Source organism: Gopherus flavomarginatus, chromosome 4 (assembly GCF_025201925.1).
Source record: "Gopherus flavomarginatus isolate rGopFla2 chromosome 4, rGopFla2.mat.asm, whole genome shotgun sequence".
Taxonomy (NCBI): Eukaryota; Metazoa; Chordata; order Testudines; family Testudinidae; genus Gopherus; species Gopherus flavomarginatus.
The window spans coordinates 169,478,254-169,497,075 of NC_066620.1; the positions used below are offsets into that span (position 1 = coordinate 169,478,254).

At 39.8% G+C, this 18,822-nt stretch overlaps 1 protein-coding gene across 8 annotated transcripts in view; it reads right to left on the reverse strand.

Annotated features, from left to right (window-relative positions):
- PRIM2 (DNA primase subunit 2) overlaps positions 1-18,700 on the reverse strand; it is a 319,791-nt gene extending 301,091 nt beyond the window's left edge. For all 8 annotated transcript variants that reach the window (XM_050950806.1, XM_050950805.1, XM_050950807.1 and 5 more), the window contains exons 1-4: positions 18,531-18,700; positions 16,473-16,576; positions 15,011-15,090; positions 3,228-3,348 (exon numbers count right to left, since the gene is read on the reverse strand). In XM_050950806.1, coding sequence (XP_050806763.1) covers positions 3,228-3,348; positions 15,011-15,090; positions 16,473-16,576; positions 18,531-18,684 — 459 coding nt within the window. In that variant the 5' untranslated portion in view covers positions 18,685-18,700. The remainder of the gene's footprint in view (positions 1-3,227; positions 3,349-15,010; positions 15,091-16,472; positions 16,577-18,530) is intronic.
- Between the last annotated feature and the right edge of the window lie 122 nt (positions 18,701-18,822).

Below are 18,822 nucleotides of genomic sequence, written 5' to 3' on the forward strand. Positions count from 1 at the left end.
GCTGCAAAGGGGGACATCACTGAAATTGTAAGTCCATAGATTTTTTAAAAGGAAAGGATATTTCTCCTTATCTTTCAGTCATTAACTTGCTCACAGAATTCCACACGCTCCAAGACTGCAAGCAGAGTAGACATGTCAGAACCTTAGCGTATATAGCCTACAGGGCTCACTACATGCCCAAGCAGTGCCTCCCACATCTACATTGCTATTTTTAGCTATGTAGTGTGCTGCTGCCTCCCTTCTGCCGGAGCCTCTTCCTTGCCACAGTGAAAGGCCCCAGCAGAGGGGAAAGGCTCCGGTAGTCGAAGAAGTAGCGGCGCACTACACTGCTGCTGAAGCCTTTCCCCACTGAGGCTCTCTCAACACATGAGCTATGCCCCACAGTATGGATGCAGCCTGCTTTTCATTGTGATGTGTAGCTACATATACCCTACATGAGTCACCAGTGTAGACAAGACCTAAGATGTCCAATAATCAGTGCTTAAGTTCTGTGACAGTTATTCTTTATCTTTCTCTACAATAAAGCTACCAAAGAGCATGGAAAAGTTTTCCGAATAAGTTGCTGTGTATCCAATGGGCCCACGTATGCTGTGGCATACTGAACCTAAGTTACACTGCAAGACTTCTGGATCCTGCAGCACTCTGGTGTGGCAGTGTGGATAGTCTGCTGAAGCTTAATTTTAAAATGTAGATTTTTTTTTAAATGAAATAGGATTGCATGTTTCAATTTCACTGCAATGATCCATGTTATACACTGATAATAAATTCCATTTTACACTGCCCCAACATTTCCAGTTTTTAATATGCCGATGATTTGACAACACAGCTGCACTATAGACATTGTCTGAGGCAAAGTTAGGAGGCTTTTGGCACCAGGGGATGCACAGGAAATAGTTTAGAACTGTGGAACAGAAATATTAAACGGATGTTTCTACTAAAATAGTCATCAAGTGAAATATCTAACAAGGCTTGTCCTCAAATTGTCATCTTTAAATTTCAATTAAAAATTCATTAAGACAAATAGAACAGTTCACAACATAGAGCTATTTTATTATGCTCTCTACAGACTCAAACAACAATGCTCTGGTTTATGGAGTTAACAGTTTCAGTGTTTTCACCACCACCACAAGCATTAGAAACTTTCTAAATGGAAGCTTGGATTCCAGTTCTAGAGCAAAGGGGATTCGATGGTCATGAAATAACAGAATCCACAGAGCTTTATATACCCCTTTTTTATTTTTATTTTCCAGTGGCATGCTGGAGGGGAGGCGGAAGAGTGCACTCTGGCGGGGAGGGGGACGGAGGGAATACTCAGGAAGTACAATAATAAACGGTTTTGTCATAGTTCCTAGTTTAACTGCACCTCTGACCCCTTCATGGCCTCCTTGAGAGCACTCCACTTAGGTTTCAGGCCACCAGATGTCACCTTTCTCAAGGCAGAATCCTGTGATTCTCTCCCTCTGGACCAGGGTCTCAGGCTCTAGTCCCAACCAATTTACTGGAATCACCTCAGCATCTTTGACTTCAGCTGAGCACCCGCAGTTCTGCTCTCTCGGGGGCAATGACAGGGTTAACCAGTGACCAACTAGCTTTTGTAAAGACAAGTACTATTTCTTCAGAACAAAAGCATTATAGAAAACACATTTTTAAAATAGCTTAAAAGCAAATTTAGCTTTCCTGGTGGTCACCATCTTCCACATAGAGTCTCAGATAGATCTAAATTACTTCAGGTTCTCCCACAGAGACCAATTCTGCTGGACATAGTTTCATGCCTGCCAGTTCTTAGATGGAATGAGTGATCCTCTCCTCAGGTCAAGGCTGTTATATTTTACACAGTTTCAAGTCATTTGCCTGCCAAGGTCTTTGAACAAGGATAAACCAGTTGCACTCACTGGCATGTCAAATATATAATAGAATACACATACCATGTGTGCTCACATTAAATCCCAGAATTCCTTCTTCCTGTAACCATAATCATGGAATAAATGAGGGATCAGCAACCTTTGGCACATGGCCCGTCAGGGAAATATGCTGGCGGGACGGAACCGTTTGTTTACCTGCAGTGTCGGCAGGTTCGGCCAACAACAGCTCCCACCGGCCGCAGTTCGCTGCTCCAGGCCAATGGGGGCTGCAGGAAGCAGCAGGGGCCGAGGGATGTCCTGGCTGCTGCTTACCGCAGCCCCTATTGGCCTGGAATGGCAAACCGCGGCCATTGGGAGCTGCAATCAGCTGAACCTGCGGACGCTGCAGGTAAACAAACCATCCTGGCCCACCAGCAGATTTCCCTGATGGGCCACATGCCAAAGGTTGCCGATCCCTGGAATAGATGGTCCAGCTATGGAATAAGTTCTATTCTATATAGGTCTGTAGCTCACTCATTTCCACAGCTGCAATAAATATTCCATTAGTTATCTTTTAAATACTGTGAACACAGTTACATTTTGAATCTTCTCAATTTCTGAATTCATTGAATAGTACACCGTACAAGTCTCCAAAGCACACTGACTGTATCTTGGATACTACAGAAAGAAACAGACACCTCAGAAACAACTGGCTCTGTTGTCTCAGCAGCAGGCTGGAATATGCTCTACCAACAATAGTTATGAAGAGACAAAATTCTGTACTCTCAAAGAATATTCACCAATTCCAGCCAATAGTCTGTCCTATGTTAGGATCAAATGACCAAGTCAGCTCCCAAAAGTTTACTCCCATTGTGGTCCCTAAAAATGTGTTTATAAAAATCAACAGTTTCTCTTTAATATTCTCAGTCTATGATTCAGCATTTCTGATGTACATTTACAGAAAGAGAAACAGCATGGTATAAGCCAGATCTCCACTGAAGGACAACTGAGCGGTATATACACAAGTCCCATTTGGAGACCATAGCCAACCTTCCAAAGCTCTAGTTGCATAACAATACCAGTACTTTCCTCCTAAAAGTACTTTGTGAACAATGTTCTCTCAATGACAGTATTATAGCCTTTGTTACAGATGAGATTTAAAGTGATATTCCATTTATAATCCAGTCAAGCACAAAACTACAATACAATGCATAAAGAATTGTCATTTTATGGCACATACTCAATAGTTTCAGAAGTTCTGAGAACTTTTCTTTCCTTTATGAGAGTTTATAAAACTTTTACAATAGAACATTTAAACATCAGTGGAAAATGTTCGAGTAAGATACATTGCAGAACAACCAAAAAACTACAAAACAATGTACTTACAGCTCCATATGACAAATTAACATATTTGAGGAATTTCTCAACCAAATCACCAGTTAGCTCGTTAAACCGATATCGAAAAAGGTCCATTTCTTGTTGAATGAACCATCGTCTGAGATCCTCACTGCAAGTAAAAAAAAAAAATTCAGATACAACTAATGCACTATGTTTAAGACTAAATATAGACAGGACCATCAATGTGATACTATTAATGCAAGATACATTCAGCCTCACCCTTCTAGAAACAATGTTCTGTAGGTGTCAAGATAGGTCTTTTATTCTTACAGGGAAAAGAGGGGTTATCTATGGTTTTGAAATAACAAGATTAACTGTACATTATAGAGATTTGTATTTACAGCAGAACTAAAATCCCTCGGTTTTAATGGTCAAAAGATCCCATTCAGACTCCAAATTAGCATAACATTAGCATGTGGACAAGGGGTATCCAGTGGATATAGTGTACTTACATTTTCAGAAAGCCTTTGACAAGGTCCCTCACCAAAGGCTCTTAAGCAAAGTAAGCTGCCATAAGACAAGAGGGAAGATCCTCTCAGGGATCAGTATCTGGATCAAGGGGAGTTGAGACAGGAATAAATGGTCAGTTTTTAGAATGGTGAGAGGTAAATAGTGGTGTCCCACAGATGTGTGTACTGGGACTAGCATTATTCAACATATTCAGAAATAATCTGGAAAAAAGGGTAAACAGTGAGGTGGCAAAATTTGCAGATGATACAAAACTACTCAAGAGAGTGAAGTCCAAAGCAGACTGCGAAGAGCTACAAAAGGATCTCACAAAACTGGGTGACTGGGCAACAAAATAGCAGATGAAATTCAATGCTGATAAATGCGAAGTAATGCACATTGTAAAACATAATCCCAACTATACATAAAAAATGAGGGGTCTAAATTAGCTGTTATCACTCAAGAAAGAAATCTTGGAGTCATTGTGGATAGTTCGCTGTAAACATCCACTCAATGTGCACCAGTAGTCAAAAAAACTAACAGAGTGTTGGGAATCATTAAGAAAGGGATAGACAATAAGTAAATATCACATTGCTTCTATATAAATCCATGGTACACCCACATCTTGAATACTGCATGCAGATGTGGTCACCCCATCTCAAAAAAGATATATTGGAATTGGAAAAAGTTCAGAAAAGGGCAACAAAAAATGATTAGGGGTATGGAACAGCTTCCGTATGAGGAGAAATAAATAAGATTGGGACTTTTCAGCTGGGAAAAGAGATGACCAAGGGGGGATATGATAGAGGTCTATAAAATCATGACTGATATGGAGAAAGAGTAAATAAGGAAGTGTTACTTACCCCTTCACATAATACAAGAATAAGGCGTCACCAAATGAAGTTAACAGGCAGCAGGTTTAAAACAGACAAAAGGAAGTATTTCTTTAAACAATGCACAGTCAGCCTGTGGAACTCTTTGCCAGAGAATGTTATGAAGGCTAAGACTATAACAGAATTAAAACAAGAACTAGATAAATTCATGGAGGATAGATCCATCAATGGCTATTAGCCAGGATGATGTCCTAGCCTCTGTTTGCCAGAAGCTGGGAATGGGCGGCAGGTGATGGATCACTTGATGATTACTTGTTCTATTCATTCCCTCTAGGGCACCTGGCATTGGTCACTGTTGAAAGACAGGATACTGGGCAGGATGGACCTTTGAGATGACCCAGTATGCCCATTCTTATGTAAATCTACAGACAACGTGAATTTCTAAGGTAATTTGTTTAGAAAAAATAATTTAATTTTTGGAGAAAATATTTTAAAGGTTCCTTTTTGAAATGCACTCACTTCTTCAGATTCCTCTAGCTGGACAACAGTCTCCGCAAACTCCAAATATATTATTACACACACACGGTGTCTACAGCTTGGCTGGGCTCCCCAGAATGGACTATGCTTCAGCCTTCAGTTCTCCATACTATCCTAAGGGATTTCCTATGCTTATTCGTTTCTAGTTAATGAATAAATCCTACTGTTTGACAACACTATGCGATTGTCACTGCACATGGTTGGTGAGGTGCATTAATCCCTGAAGAGCGAACAAGTCTCCATCAGGAATCTGTTTCATCTGGACTCCCTGAACAGAGTTCACGATGTGAAGGAGGGGTGCTGAAGGCTCTGAATAAGGAAGTGGTTAAGCCGCATGTCTCACCTTGGAGAACAGTGAGATATCTAGGGTAGAGATTCTCAACCAGGGGTACATGTACCCCAGGGGTACTCAGAGGTCTTCTAGGGGTTACATCAACTCATCTAGATATTTGCCTAGTTTTACAACAAACTACATAAAAAGCACTAGCGAAGTCAGTGCAAACTAAAATGTCATACAGACAATTTATTTATATTGCTTTATATACACTGAAATGTAAATACAATATTTATATTCCAATTGATTTTATAATTATATGGTAAAAATGAGAAAGTATGCAATTTTTCAGTAATCGTGTGCTGTGACACTTGTATTTTTATGTCTGATTTTGTAAGCAAATAGTTTTTAAGTGAGGTGAAACTGGGGGGTACACAAGACAAATCAGACACCTAAAGGGGTACAGTAGTCTGGAAAGATTGAGAATCACTACTCTAGGGGTTCCTCCTAGCAACTGTTCCAAAGCTGGAGGCACAGCAAAGATCCTGTGGATCTGTGACAATAATTTACAAGTGCCCTTGCATACACCTGTAAAATTACATTGAAGGTACTTTTGAAAAGCAACACCAACCCCATGTCAATCAAAAACTATGAACATGTAACTAACAAACATGACGAGTGTTAAAGAGTGCCCAATGATTGTTCAAAATGCAGCTGAAAATATGGGAGCTGCAGGCAGTTTAAGAAGCAATGATGGTTTAGGAAGGGAACAGAGGAACAAAACATGCAGATGGGGAGTTAACTTTTAAATTCTAATAAGCAGAGTGAAAAAAGCAGTTTAAGCTTTCTGTATGGGAATACTACATAATTTAACCAACTCAGCAGAGTCCCTACATTAATTCTTAGTGAGAATGGAACACTCTCTTTCAAATTAGGAAAGTTTTTAGAATATCCTCCCAATTGACAGAAATTGTATTTGAAAAAAACAGAAGCATTTGTTCTGAACCCATACATTAGAACTCAGTCCATTCAAAGTTCTATAATGCTTCCTTGTAAATGTTTCTTAAATGTATAAACAATTACAAGTGAAGTAATTTTGTAAACATTAAGTCTAGAGTGGTCATCAGTGGCTCAAAGTTCATAGTTAAATATTAGAAGCTAGTCATGAAAGAAAATAATTTTTTGTTTGTATTGAGACAGTGCTTAGGAACCCCAGTCATAGACCAGAATCCCAGTGTGCCAGTTACTGTACAAACAGAACAAAGATGGTCCCTGCTCCCAAAGAGCTTATACTTAAGAGTATAAGACAAAGGACAAACCATGGATACAGTCAGATGAGGAAACACAAATAACTGATACAATACTGGTCTCAGCACACCAGCTGCACAACCCTTGCCAAGAGTTTGTTTTCCTCCCAGCAAAGAAAACTTAAGGAAGAACTTGAAGCAGCACAGAACTTGAAGCAGCACAGTGGAGATGGCTTCGCTGATGTTTACAGAGAGCTTCTCCCACATGTGAGAAGCATCATAAAAAAACCCACAAAGGTGCCTGTTTGAAAATTTAACTAGTGGGCGATGAAGGATGGCATCATTGGCAGAATGGAGGCAGGAGTCAACATTTTAATAGAACAAGAAAGATGACAGGTAGCATGGAAATACACTATAAAAGGTTTTGAAAGTAAATTCTCATTTGATGCAACAATGAAAGGGGTCCTATGGAGGAATACAAGAGGGGTAACACGATCAAGACGACAAGCTAGAAAAATTATTGTTGCTGCAGTGTTTTCAATTAATACAAGTGGGGCAAGAGTGCATCTGTCAACACCAGAAGAGAGCATGTTGCACTAGTAAAAAGACGAGATGAGAGCCTGGGTGAGAATTTTAGCTGTATAGATAGATAAGGAAGACTGTATCTTTGAAATTATGCAGGAAGAATCAGCAAGATTTAGGCACAGACTGGAGGAAAGGAGCTAGAGAGAAAGTCAAAGATGATACGCAGCCTACAGGCCTGACAGGGAGGATGGTGGTATTAGTACTCACAAATAAAGTTTTATGTTCATTCCAAATATGTACAACAACTAAAGCTCAGCAGAGAAACAAATACAAAAAAGTGATATTCAATCCAAATAAATTTAGCAATGAACCAGAGAAAGAAAAAATGAAAAATGCACATTTTTGCCTCTGGGTAGCACTGTTGAACCACTAGAGAAAAAGCAAGCACACACCACCCTCTACCTACACAAGTATTTTAGCTATAAACACATCCTCCTTGCAGACAATTAAACTAATTAATTCTGCACAAAATTTGTGATCCAACCTACTTATAAACTTTTTTCTATAAGATGGACTCCAAATTTAGCACTAAACAGCAACTATATAATCATTGATCTGTGCCAAGCTTTGCTTCTCTGCCTGATAACATTTAATTCAAACAGTTTTTCTTGTACTATTCACTTCCTGTTCTTATCTACCAGTGCATGGCAACTTTCCACTCAGACAAGGCTGCATTTTGGGATAGCTCAGTGGTTTGAGCACTGGTCTGATTAACCCAGAGTTGTGAGTTCAATCCTTGTGAGGATCATTTAGGGATCTGGGGCAAAAATCTGTCTGCGGATTCATCCTGCTTTTGAGCAGGGGATTGGACTAGATGACCTCCTGAGGTCCCTTCTAACCCTGGTATTCTATGATTCAACCCTGTACAGTTTGTGTACGAGTTCAGCATCTTTCCATTTAAGAACCATTACAAATTTAAGATGTTTATTTTTCCTTTTTGCATGCAGCGTTGGTCCCAGGATATTAGAGAGACAAGGTGAGTAAGGTAATATCTTTTATTGGACCAACTTCTGGGAGGAGAACAGAAAAACAGCTCTGTGTAAACTTCAAAGCTTGTCTCTCCCCACAACAGAAGTTGGTCCAATAAAATATATTATTACCTCACTCAGCTTCTCTATTTTTTCTCTTTCACTATTAACCATTAATTATATCTTCTCAAAGGAAGAAACAGAATTTACATAGGATGGAAACTGGCTAACAAACTTTTCCACAGCAATACCATACTGTTAGCATTTAGCTCAGAACAGCGTGTGTGAAGGTGTGTCACCCTCATGAAGTTACAGAATACTGCAACATGCATGTTTTTTTCCTGAAACAATTCCATTACCTAGCTTTTACATAGCATTTTTCATTACTAGATCTCGAAGCATTTTACAAAGACTCATCTCCATTTTACAGAAGGTAAAATTGAGGGACAAGGAGGTGAAATGACTTTCACAAGGTCACCCAGCAGGTCAGTGGCTGAGCTCCGAATACAAGTCAGGTCTCCCAAGCCTGAATCCAGTGCTCTATCCACTACATAACACTGCATCCCACAATGCCAAACTTCTTTTTAAAACGAAGAAATTGGAAATTTGAGGGGCATCATCAACTTCCTTCTTATTTCAAGAAGCATCCAGTTTCAGATTTAAAAACATCTCAATATATTTTTTCTAACATATTTTGCCTTTTTAAATATGAGGGGCTTTTCAGCAAGGGAGAAACTAACAATGAAAAAATAAAATTCACAGTACACAAAATGGCATAAAATGCATAAAAGCTCAATATAAATATTTTCATTAGCTTTTTAAATTTAATAATCCTAAATCTAAATTGTAACTAAAGGAGGTTCTCCTCATATTCATAGATTCCAAGACCAGAAGAGGCCATTGTGATCATCCAGTCTGATCTCTGGTAGAACACAAGCCAAAGAACTTCCCCCAAATAACTTTTTGAATATATCTTTTAGGAAAAAAACATCCAGTTTATGAACTGTTGAGTCTGGTTTACAAGTTAACAGTGTCCCTTAAGAAAAAATATGTTGTCATCCTAAGTAGATAGTCAGAACTTTGTTTTAAGAATTATATTATGTACGTTGCTGGTTGGAATCACTAATGGAGTTTATGAAACAAGGAAGTGTATATGTCGACACAAATTAAAACAATTGATACTACACTAAAGAAAATCTTCTACAATCTATGCATTTATAAAATACAAGTAATATTTAGAAGCAGCAAAGAATCCTGTGGCACCTTATAGGCTAACAGACGTTTTGGAGCATGAGCTTTCGTGGGTGAATACCCACTTCTTCAGATGCATGTGGTGGAAGTTTCCAGGGGCAGTATATATATGCTAGCAAACAAGCTAGAGATAACGAGGTCAGTTCAATCAGGGAGGATGAGGCCCTGTTCTAGCAGTTGAGGTGTGAAAACCAAGAGAGGAGAAACTGGTTCTGTAGTTGGCAAGCCGTTCACAGTCTTTGTTCAATCCTGAGCTGATGGTGTCAAATTTGCAGATGAACTGAAGCTCAGCAGTTTCTCTTTGAAGTCTGGTCCTGAAGTTTTTTTTGCTGCAGGATGGCCACCTTAAGGTCTGCAATAGTGTGGCCAGGGAGGTTGAAGTGCTCCCCTACAGGTTTTTGTATATTGCCATTCCTAATGTCTGATTTGTGTCCATTTATCCTTTTCCGTAGAGACTGTCCAGTTTGGCCAATGTACATAGCAGAGGGGCATTGCTGGCACATGATGGCGTATATTACATTGGTGGATGTGCAGGTGAATGAACCAGTGATGGTGTGGCTGATCTGATTAGGTCAGACTCTCGGGGACTCTCTTTCTGCCCTGCCGCCCCCACCAACATGATACAGTTCTGTGGTGATCTGGAATCCTGCTTTCGCCGTCTCTGACTCAAAGAATACTTCCAGGACAACACTGAACAGTGCACTGATACACAGGTGCCCTCCCACCAACAGCACAAGAAGAACTCCACATGGACTCCTCCTGAGGGTCGAAATGACAGTCTGGACCTATACATTGAATGCTTCCGCCGGCGTGCACAGGCAGAAATCGTGGAACAACAACATCGCTTGCCTCACAACCTAAGTCGTGCAGAACGCAATGCCATCCACAGCCTCAGAAACCACCCTGACATTATCATCAAAGAGGCTGATAAAGAAGGTGCCGTTGTCATCATGAACAGGTCTGACTACCAAAAGGAGGCCGCCAGACAACTCTCCAATACCAAATTCTACAGGCCACTTCCGTCAGATCCCACTGAGGAATACACTAAGAAACTACAGCATCTACTCAGGACATTCCCCACACTAACACCAGAAGAAATCAGAATAACCCTGGTCGGGGCTCTAGGGGTATGTTATCTACTATCCAAAATCCACAAACCCAGAAATCCTGGACGCCCCATCATCTCGGGCATTGGCACTCTCACTGAAGGACTGTCTGGATATACGGACTCTCTACTCAGACCCTATGCCAACAGCACTCCCAGCTATCTCCGTGACACCACTGATTTCCTGAGGAAACTACAATGCATTGGTCACCTCCCAGAAAACACCATCCTAGCCACCATGGATGTAGAGGCTCTCTACACAAACATCCCACACACAGATGGAATACAAGCTGTCAGGAACACTATCCCTGACAATGCCACAGCACAACTGGCTGCTGAACTCTGTGCCTTTATACTTACACACAACTATTTCAAATTTGATGACAATATATATCTCCAGATCAGTGGCACTGCTATGGGCACCCGCATGGCCCCACAATATGCCAATATCTTTATGGCCGACCTGGAACAACGCTTCCTCAGCTCTCGTCCACTCACGCCCCTTCTCTACCTACGCTACATTGATGACATCTTCATCATCTGGACCCATGGGAAGGAGACTCTGGAAAAATTCCACCACGATTTCAACAGCTTCCACCCCACCATCAACCTCAGCCTGGACCAATCTACACGGCAGGTCCACTTTCTTGACACCACGGTGCAAATAAGTGATGGTCACATTAACACCATCCTATATCGAAAACCTACCGACCGCTATGCCTACCTTCATGCCTCCAGCTTCCATCCCGGACACATCACACGATCTATTGTCTACAGCCAAGCACTGAGGTACAACCGCATCTGCTCTAACCCCTCAGACAGAGACCAACACCTACAAAATCTCCACCAAGCATTCTCAAAACTACAATACCCGCACGAGGAAATAAGGAAACAGATCAACAGAGCCAGACGTGTACCCAGAAGCCTCCTACTGCAAGACAAACCCAAGAAAGAAACCAACAGGACTACACTGGCCATCACATACAGCCCCCAGCTAAAACCACTCCAACGCATCATCAAGGATCTACAACCCATCCTGGACAATGATCCCACACTTTCACAGGCCTTGGGTGGCAGGCCAGTCCTTGCCCACAGACAACCTGCCAACCTGAAACATATTCTCACCAGTAACTGCACACTGCACCATAATAACTCTAGCTCAGGAACCAATCCATGCAACAAACCTCAATGCCAACTCTGCCCACATATCTACACCAGCAACACCATCACAGGACCTAACCAGATCAGCCACACCATCACTGGTTCATTCACCTGCACCTGAATGTGAATGACTTGCCAATGTAATATACGCCATCATATGCCAGCAATGCCCCTCTGCTATGTACATTGGCCAAACTGGACAGTCTCTACGGAAAAGGATAAATGGACACAAATCAGACATTAGGAATGGCAATATACAAAAACCTGTAGGGGAGCACTTCAACCTCCCTGGCCACATTATTGCAGACCTTAAGGTAGCCATCCTGCAGCAAAAAAACTTCAGGACCAGACTTCAAAGAGAAACTGCTGAGCTTCAGTTCATCTGCAAATTTGACACCATCAGCTCAGGATTGAACAAAGAATGTGAATGACTTGCCAACTACAGAACCAGTTTCTCCTCTCTTGGTTTTCACACCTCAACTGCTAGAACAGGGCCTCATCCTCCCTGATTGAACTGACCTCGTTATCTCTAGCTTGCTTGCTAGCATATATATACTGCCCCTGGAAATTTCCACCACATGCATCTGAAGAAGTGGGTATTCACCCACGAAAGCTCATGCTCCAAAACGTCTGTTAGTCTATAAGGTGCCACAGGATTCTTTGCTGCTTTTACAGATCCAGACTAACACGGCTACCCCTCTGATAAGTAATATTTAATTAACTGGAGACTCAGTATCAATTCACAGGGACCACTAAAAATTACTTATTGGCTGATTTTAAGAAATTATGAGACCTGCAGACCATGACTGAAGACAGGATTGCACTTGGTTGGCAGTATTTTTGACTCTCAGAGATCCCAAACGGCAATGCTGACAATTACTCATCTGCCCTAAAAGTCTCTTGTGCAAGCTGCTATTATGTCACCCCTTCTGGTCATTATGTAGTGATGCCAGTGGGAAAAGCAATGAAGTTTGGGCTACAGTGTCATTCAGATTTTGCTTTTAAGGGCTTGTTTACATAGTGTGGTACGCACACCAAGGGGAATGCACATTAGAATTAATGCAACTGACCAGTGTAGACCCTGCTGGTGTGCACTAAAATAGGATCTACAGAGGCCAGTTAGAATACAATACATTGACGCACATTAGAATTCACATCCCACTGGTGCACATTGCCACACCAGGCAGACGTGCCCTTAGTTACACCCAAATCGTGTAGTCTCTGCTTTGAATGTAGAGACAAAGGCATGGTTGAAACTTAAGGTAAGACAGAAGTAAATCTGGTAGTCAAGTGAAGGAATCTAAAATGTTAGGCCAGGCTGTATGTATATTACTGGGTAGTTTCATAGCCTCCTGTCAAGGAGATGTTTTTTCTGGGAGTCCCTCTGAATCACTGACTGCTCTCAGGAACTGACCATTTATAACCAGAAGCTCCTCTCTCCTACCCCTCCATATCTGTTTGGCTACACAATAGCAACCACTGCCACTGGACCTCACAGGAGTTACTCATACCTTTGAGAGTATGAGATTCCGTTACAACAACGCTTCTACTTGGGGTGATTATGGAGAAAACTTCGAAGGTATAGGATGTCTGGAACATAGCTGATTTATTGGCGTTGACCTTCAAGAACATGTTACAACAGAATTGCAAAGACTGCATTTGCTTCCTATTACCTTCTGGGTACAATTCAAGAAATCATACTGATTTGTAAAAACTTGCATGTTTTGGGATCTGGATACCTGGAAGACTGCTTTTCACATGTCCACTGCAACACCTGGGATACTTTTTCCTGATTGTCCACAGACATACATGTAGAAAGGCAAAACTTTCTACCTTTTGATCGCAGTATTAAACCCATGCATGCACTTATTGTGAGATTTTCAAAGCTGCTTAAAAGAGTTTAGCAACCAACTCCAATTGAAACTCAATGGAAGTTGGGCCCCTATCCCACTTAGGTATCTGTCAAACAGATAGTTAAGGGTTAATTTCTCTTACCTGTAAAGGGTTAAGAAGCTCAGTAAACCTGGCTGACACCTGACCAGAGGACCAATGGGGGGACAAGATACTTTCTAATCTTGGTGGAGGGAAGTCTCTGTTTGTTTTGTTCATTGTTCGCTCTTGGGAAAAAGAGGGACCAGACGTACAACCAGATTCTCCAAATCTTTCTGAATCAGTCTTTCATGTTTCAAACTTGTAAGCAGCCAGGCAAGACAGATTAGTCTTATGTTTGTTTTCTTTCAACTTGTGAATGCTTTTCCTTTTGCTGGAAGGATTTTCACCTCTGTCTGCTGTAACTTTGAATCTCAGGCTGGGAGGATGGGGAGTTCTGCTAGGCTATATGAATCTGAGAACCCTGTAAGCATTTTCCATCCTGATTTTACAGAGATAATTTTTACTTTTTCTTTCTTTTATTAAAAGCTTTCTTTTTTAAGAATCTGATTGATTTTTTTCCTTGTTTTAAGACCCAAGGGGATTGGGTCTGAACTCACCAGGGATTGGTGGGGGGGAAGGAGGGAGGGGGGAAGGGTAATTCTTCTTTGTTTTAAGATACAAGGAGTTTGGATCAGTGTAGCCTCTCAGGGTAACCCAGGGAGGGGAAAGTCTGAGGGGGGGGGGGGAAAGAGAAGGAAGGCTAATTTCTCCTTGTGTTCAGATCCAAGGGGTTTGGGTCTTGGGTTCCCCAGGGAAGGTTTTGGGGGAACAGGAAGTGTGCCAAAACACTATATTTTTGGCTGGTGGCAGCGTTATCAGATCAAAGCTAGAAATTAAGCTTAGAAGGGTCAATGCAGGTCCCCACTTTTTGGACGCTAAAGTTCGAAGTGAGGGAAAACCCCTGACAGCACCTTTTTAAAATTCCACGCTATGCTTAAAGAGATGACTGGGGCCATGTATAAGGCAGTGATCTACAGTGGTAATCTTTTTAGACCGACTTGCCAATTATTGAGGGCCAGAAGTCAAAAGTGCTCAGTGCCAAGCTAAATCTATTCCTATTTATGTCAATGGGAACTAAGTTAAATCAATGCTGAGTGCCTTTGAAAATTAAAAAAAAAAAAAAAAAAAACCAACTTATGTGTATTACTGTCCAATTACTATGTGGGGAGTGCATTATTTAAATATCAAAATAAACGTATTCATACCTAATTGTAAGTATAAAAATATATTCCAGTTTTTTGTATTGTGTCATGTTTCACCACATATGAATTCTCTTCCTGACTAAGCTTCTAAATTGGGAAAAGGCTTATACTTGAAACAAAGAAAATTTGTCTCCATATTTAGTACCACATTACCAGCTTTTAGTTGCCAAAGGTTTAACCATATACTTGAAATAATAAAAATAATATATATTTGCTTAAAAATACTTACGACTGGCAGTAAGCAAGGCGCAGTATGAAATGAGAGATATGATCTTTCCTCCTTGCATCATAATCATCCTCAACCAAAGCCTACAGTTTTCATAAGAGAAAATACGTACTGAATTATGGCAGTAAAAGAAAACTGAAGTTGAGAAATAAATCCAAAATTAAATATGAAGATCCACAACCTTTCGGTCATATGACTGTAAGACATGTAAATTAGATTAAATTCTTTCTACAGTTCCGACAAACTCAGTAAGTGCTGCAAGAGTTATCAAAAGACAAATGGACAAAATCCTACTGTTAACTGAATATGGCAACTAAGAATACACTTCATAGTACAGGGAAACTTTTCATCCAACTACTTGCTCTGAATTAAAATGATTATAATTTGGGAGAGTTTCCTTCAAAACACTTATTTGTGCCAACAAACCAAAGTTAATTATTTGGAAGTACCCACACACAAACAATTGTGTGCTTTTTCTGCACTGATAAGAAAACATTAGGGCTGTCGATTAATTGCAGTTAACTCACGCAATTAACTCAAAAAAATTAATCACAATTAAAAAATGTAATTGTAATTAATAGCAGATTTAATTGCACTGTAGAATATCAATTAATATTTATTTTATATTTTTGGATGTTTTCTATATTTTCAAATATATTCGATTTCATTTACAACACAGAATACAAAGTATACAGTGCTCATTTTACATTATTTTCATTACAAATATTTGCACTGTAAAAGTGATAAACACAAAAAAAAAAAACCAGTCTTTATCAATTCCCCTCATACAAGTACCATAATGCAATCTCTTTATCGTGAAAGTGCAACTTACAAATGTACATTTTTTTTGTTACATGACCGCACTCAAAAAACAAAACAGTGTATAACTTTGCCTACAAGTCCACTCAGTCCTACTTCTTATTCAGCCAATCGTTAAGACAAACAAGTTTGTTTACATTTATGAGCGATAATGCTGCCCACTTATTTACAATGTCACTTGAAAGCAAGAACAGGCTTTTGCATGGCACTTTTGTAGCCAGCACTGCAAGGTATTTACATGCCAGATATGCTAAACATTCGTATGCCACTACATGCTTCTGCTACCATTCCAGGTGATTTTAAAAACAGAGCATGCATTAAGCACTCCAAACCTTACTGAGTATCCTGCAGACCTCACTCAAACAGCTTTCAGCCTACTTTCACAGGCTTTTTGAATGTGCAAAATTTCCAGATTTTGACCCAATTAGGTCAGAAGAGAAATTACAAATGTTAATAGAAAATTAAAAAGAAAAAAAAGTAGTTGATAGGCACAAAGAAAAAAATTCAGTGATATAAATTGTTCAAATTATAGAATTTATGATTTGAGTGCAGTATTCAACAAGTGCATCCCTATTTTTGACAGCAAATGGAAAATAAAATCTATAGTAAAAAGATTATGCTTTTCCTTTTTCAATTATATACTTACTTTGAATGGAAATTTAAGCTTTCGAATCTCACGCTCCAGCCTGCTTTTGTACTCATCGCTACCTTTCACATAGCTCACACCAAGGTTCTCAACAGCTTTGAGCACTAAAGTAATTAGAGGAGACAAATGAAATCAGCATGAACAAGACTTGTAGTATAGAAAGATACATCCATTACAAGGGTCGGCAACCTTTGGCACACGGCCTATCAGGGTAATCCGCTGGCGGGCCGTGAGACACTTTGTTTACGTTGACCATGCACGGGGAACAGCGAACCATGGCCATTGGGAGCTGCAGGAATTGGCAGCCCTGCGGCCTGCAGCTCCCAGTGACCAGGAACAGCGAACCACAGCCACTGGAAGCTGCTGGGGGTCATGCCTGCGGACGGTCAACATAAAACAAAATGTCTCGCAGCCGAGCAGCAGATTACCCTGATGGGCCGTGTGCCAAAGGTTGCTGACCCGATCCATTAGAATGTAAAATGTGTTAGTTCTATCATCTATGCTAATAAGAAAAAATATATTCTAAGCAATTTTTTTTTTTAAAGACTGAAAAAGACCAAACGTGTTTCAGATTTGCTTCTCCCACATCCCCACAAGCTTTGGATCAACAAGAAATTTGCCTTCAGGATTACAGCCTTTGGCCTGAATTGATTAGAAGAAATTAAAATGAATAAGCTAATACAGAGCTACAGTTAAGTATTTTCGAGTCTGATTCAAAGCCTATTGTCATCAATGGAATGATTCCTAATTTCCATAGTATATTATTAACTACAGTGATCAAATGAAGTACAAATTAGTTTTCCAATTAATTAGTACTATTTTCTCTTTGCAAATCAATCATGAACTAATTCCGATTTCTTCCAATGTTTTTGCTACTGCAAGTATTCAAAAGGCTATGAACAGATGTCACAATATGGGAGCTTTAAAGTGATCATTCTTCAACTCTTTTCAGGTGTACGATTGGTCACATAGCATCCATTGTACTGTTCTGTTCTCAATAGACAATAGAATTTTTAAACGAGCAGACAGAAGAGCAAATGTTCTTGTTCATCCACAAAAAAACCTGTTCACGCAGTTAGGTATTTGTGCAGATGGTAGTAATAGTATCAGTGTTACAATAGCACCCAGAGACAGTCAGTTAAGATCAGGCCCCCACTGTTCTGGACAAATAGACAGCCCCTAACTCCAAAGAGCTTTCAGTCTAAACATGGCTGAAATGCCACAGATGAGCACAAACAAGTTAAAATTTTAAAATTAAAGTGACAAGAGTGATAAATTGTTACCACATCATACTGTTAAGAGCTATTTATCACTCTATTTGTTTTCTTTATGTTAAAAGCTATGAAAATTCTATGATATTGTGATGCTATTTACCTCCATCATTGTTTTCCTAGGACCTTCCCCTCTGATTCTTTCTATATTCATGTTTTATCCTATCCTATCCTTTAAACTGTGTGTCTTGTCTTCTCTTTTATGCAAAAAAGTCAAACCATCCATGAACGAGAGAGCATTTTACCTGTTTTGTACAAATGTTTATGAACATTTGTACAATAAGTGATACAAACATGTACTAATTTAACAACTATTCAGAATTAATTAGGTGTTTTTTCACACACAGTGTTTTGTAGTACTTAAAACTCAATCAGCATTGATGAAATTAAAAAGCAAAATTTGGGGGGCATTAAACACACAAATAGGCTGCCAAAATAAATTTTGTTCTACCTTTTTTTGGAGAAAGGAACTATATTTGTCAACTAGAAATTACAAATTATTAGTATAGAAATATATGCTTGAAAGAAAACTAGAAGTACAAGTGAAGACAAAAAAATAGGAAGAATAGATTACACTTTATATATAAACATGTCATCCTGATGCTAAAACAGTTGCATTACATGGGAGTCTTGCATTACATGGGAGTAGCTCTTGTAACAGATATCAAAATAAGCCTCCATCCCACCTTAACACTTAACATTGTATCACTCATTGACTATGGATCACCTCCAATTGCATTTATCCAAAGTGCAAAAAAAATGGTTATAGATTTATAGTGTTACTCACATTTAAGCCTATCAATGGCAAAATTTTCAAACTCAGCTAGAGAAATATTTTCAGTGGGAGGCTGCAGGTAGAACTGCAGGCTGTGAGGATACAGATCTCCTCGTCTATCACCAGCAAGTCTTGCCTTCAACCTTTTTTCTCTAGAAAACTCCATTTTCTTTAAATGAAACTAGAAAAAAGTTGAACAAAAATATTGGTTAGTCACTGTATCATCAGCAATAACCACATTTTGCCCAACAAAGAGGGCGACATGACATCGCTACCTCACTGGATCCATCCCCAGTTTACAGGC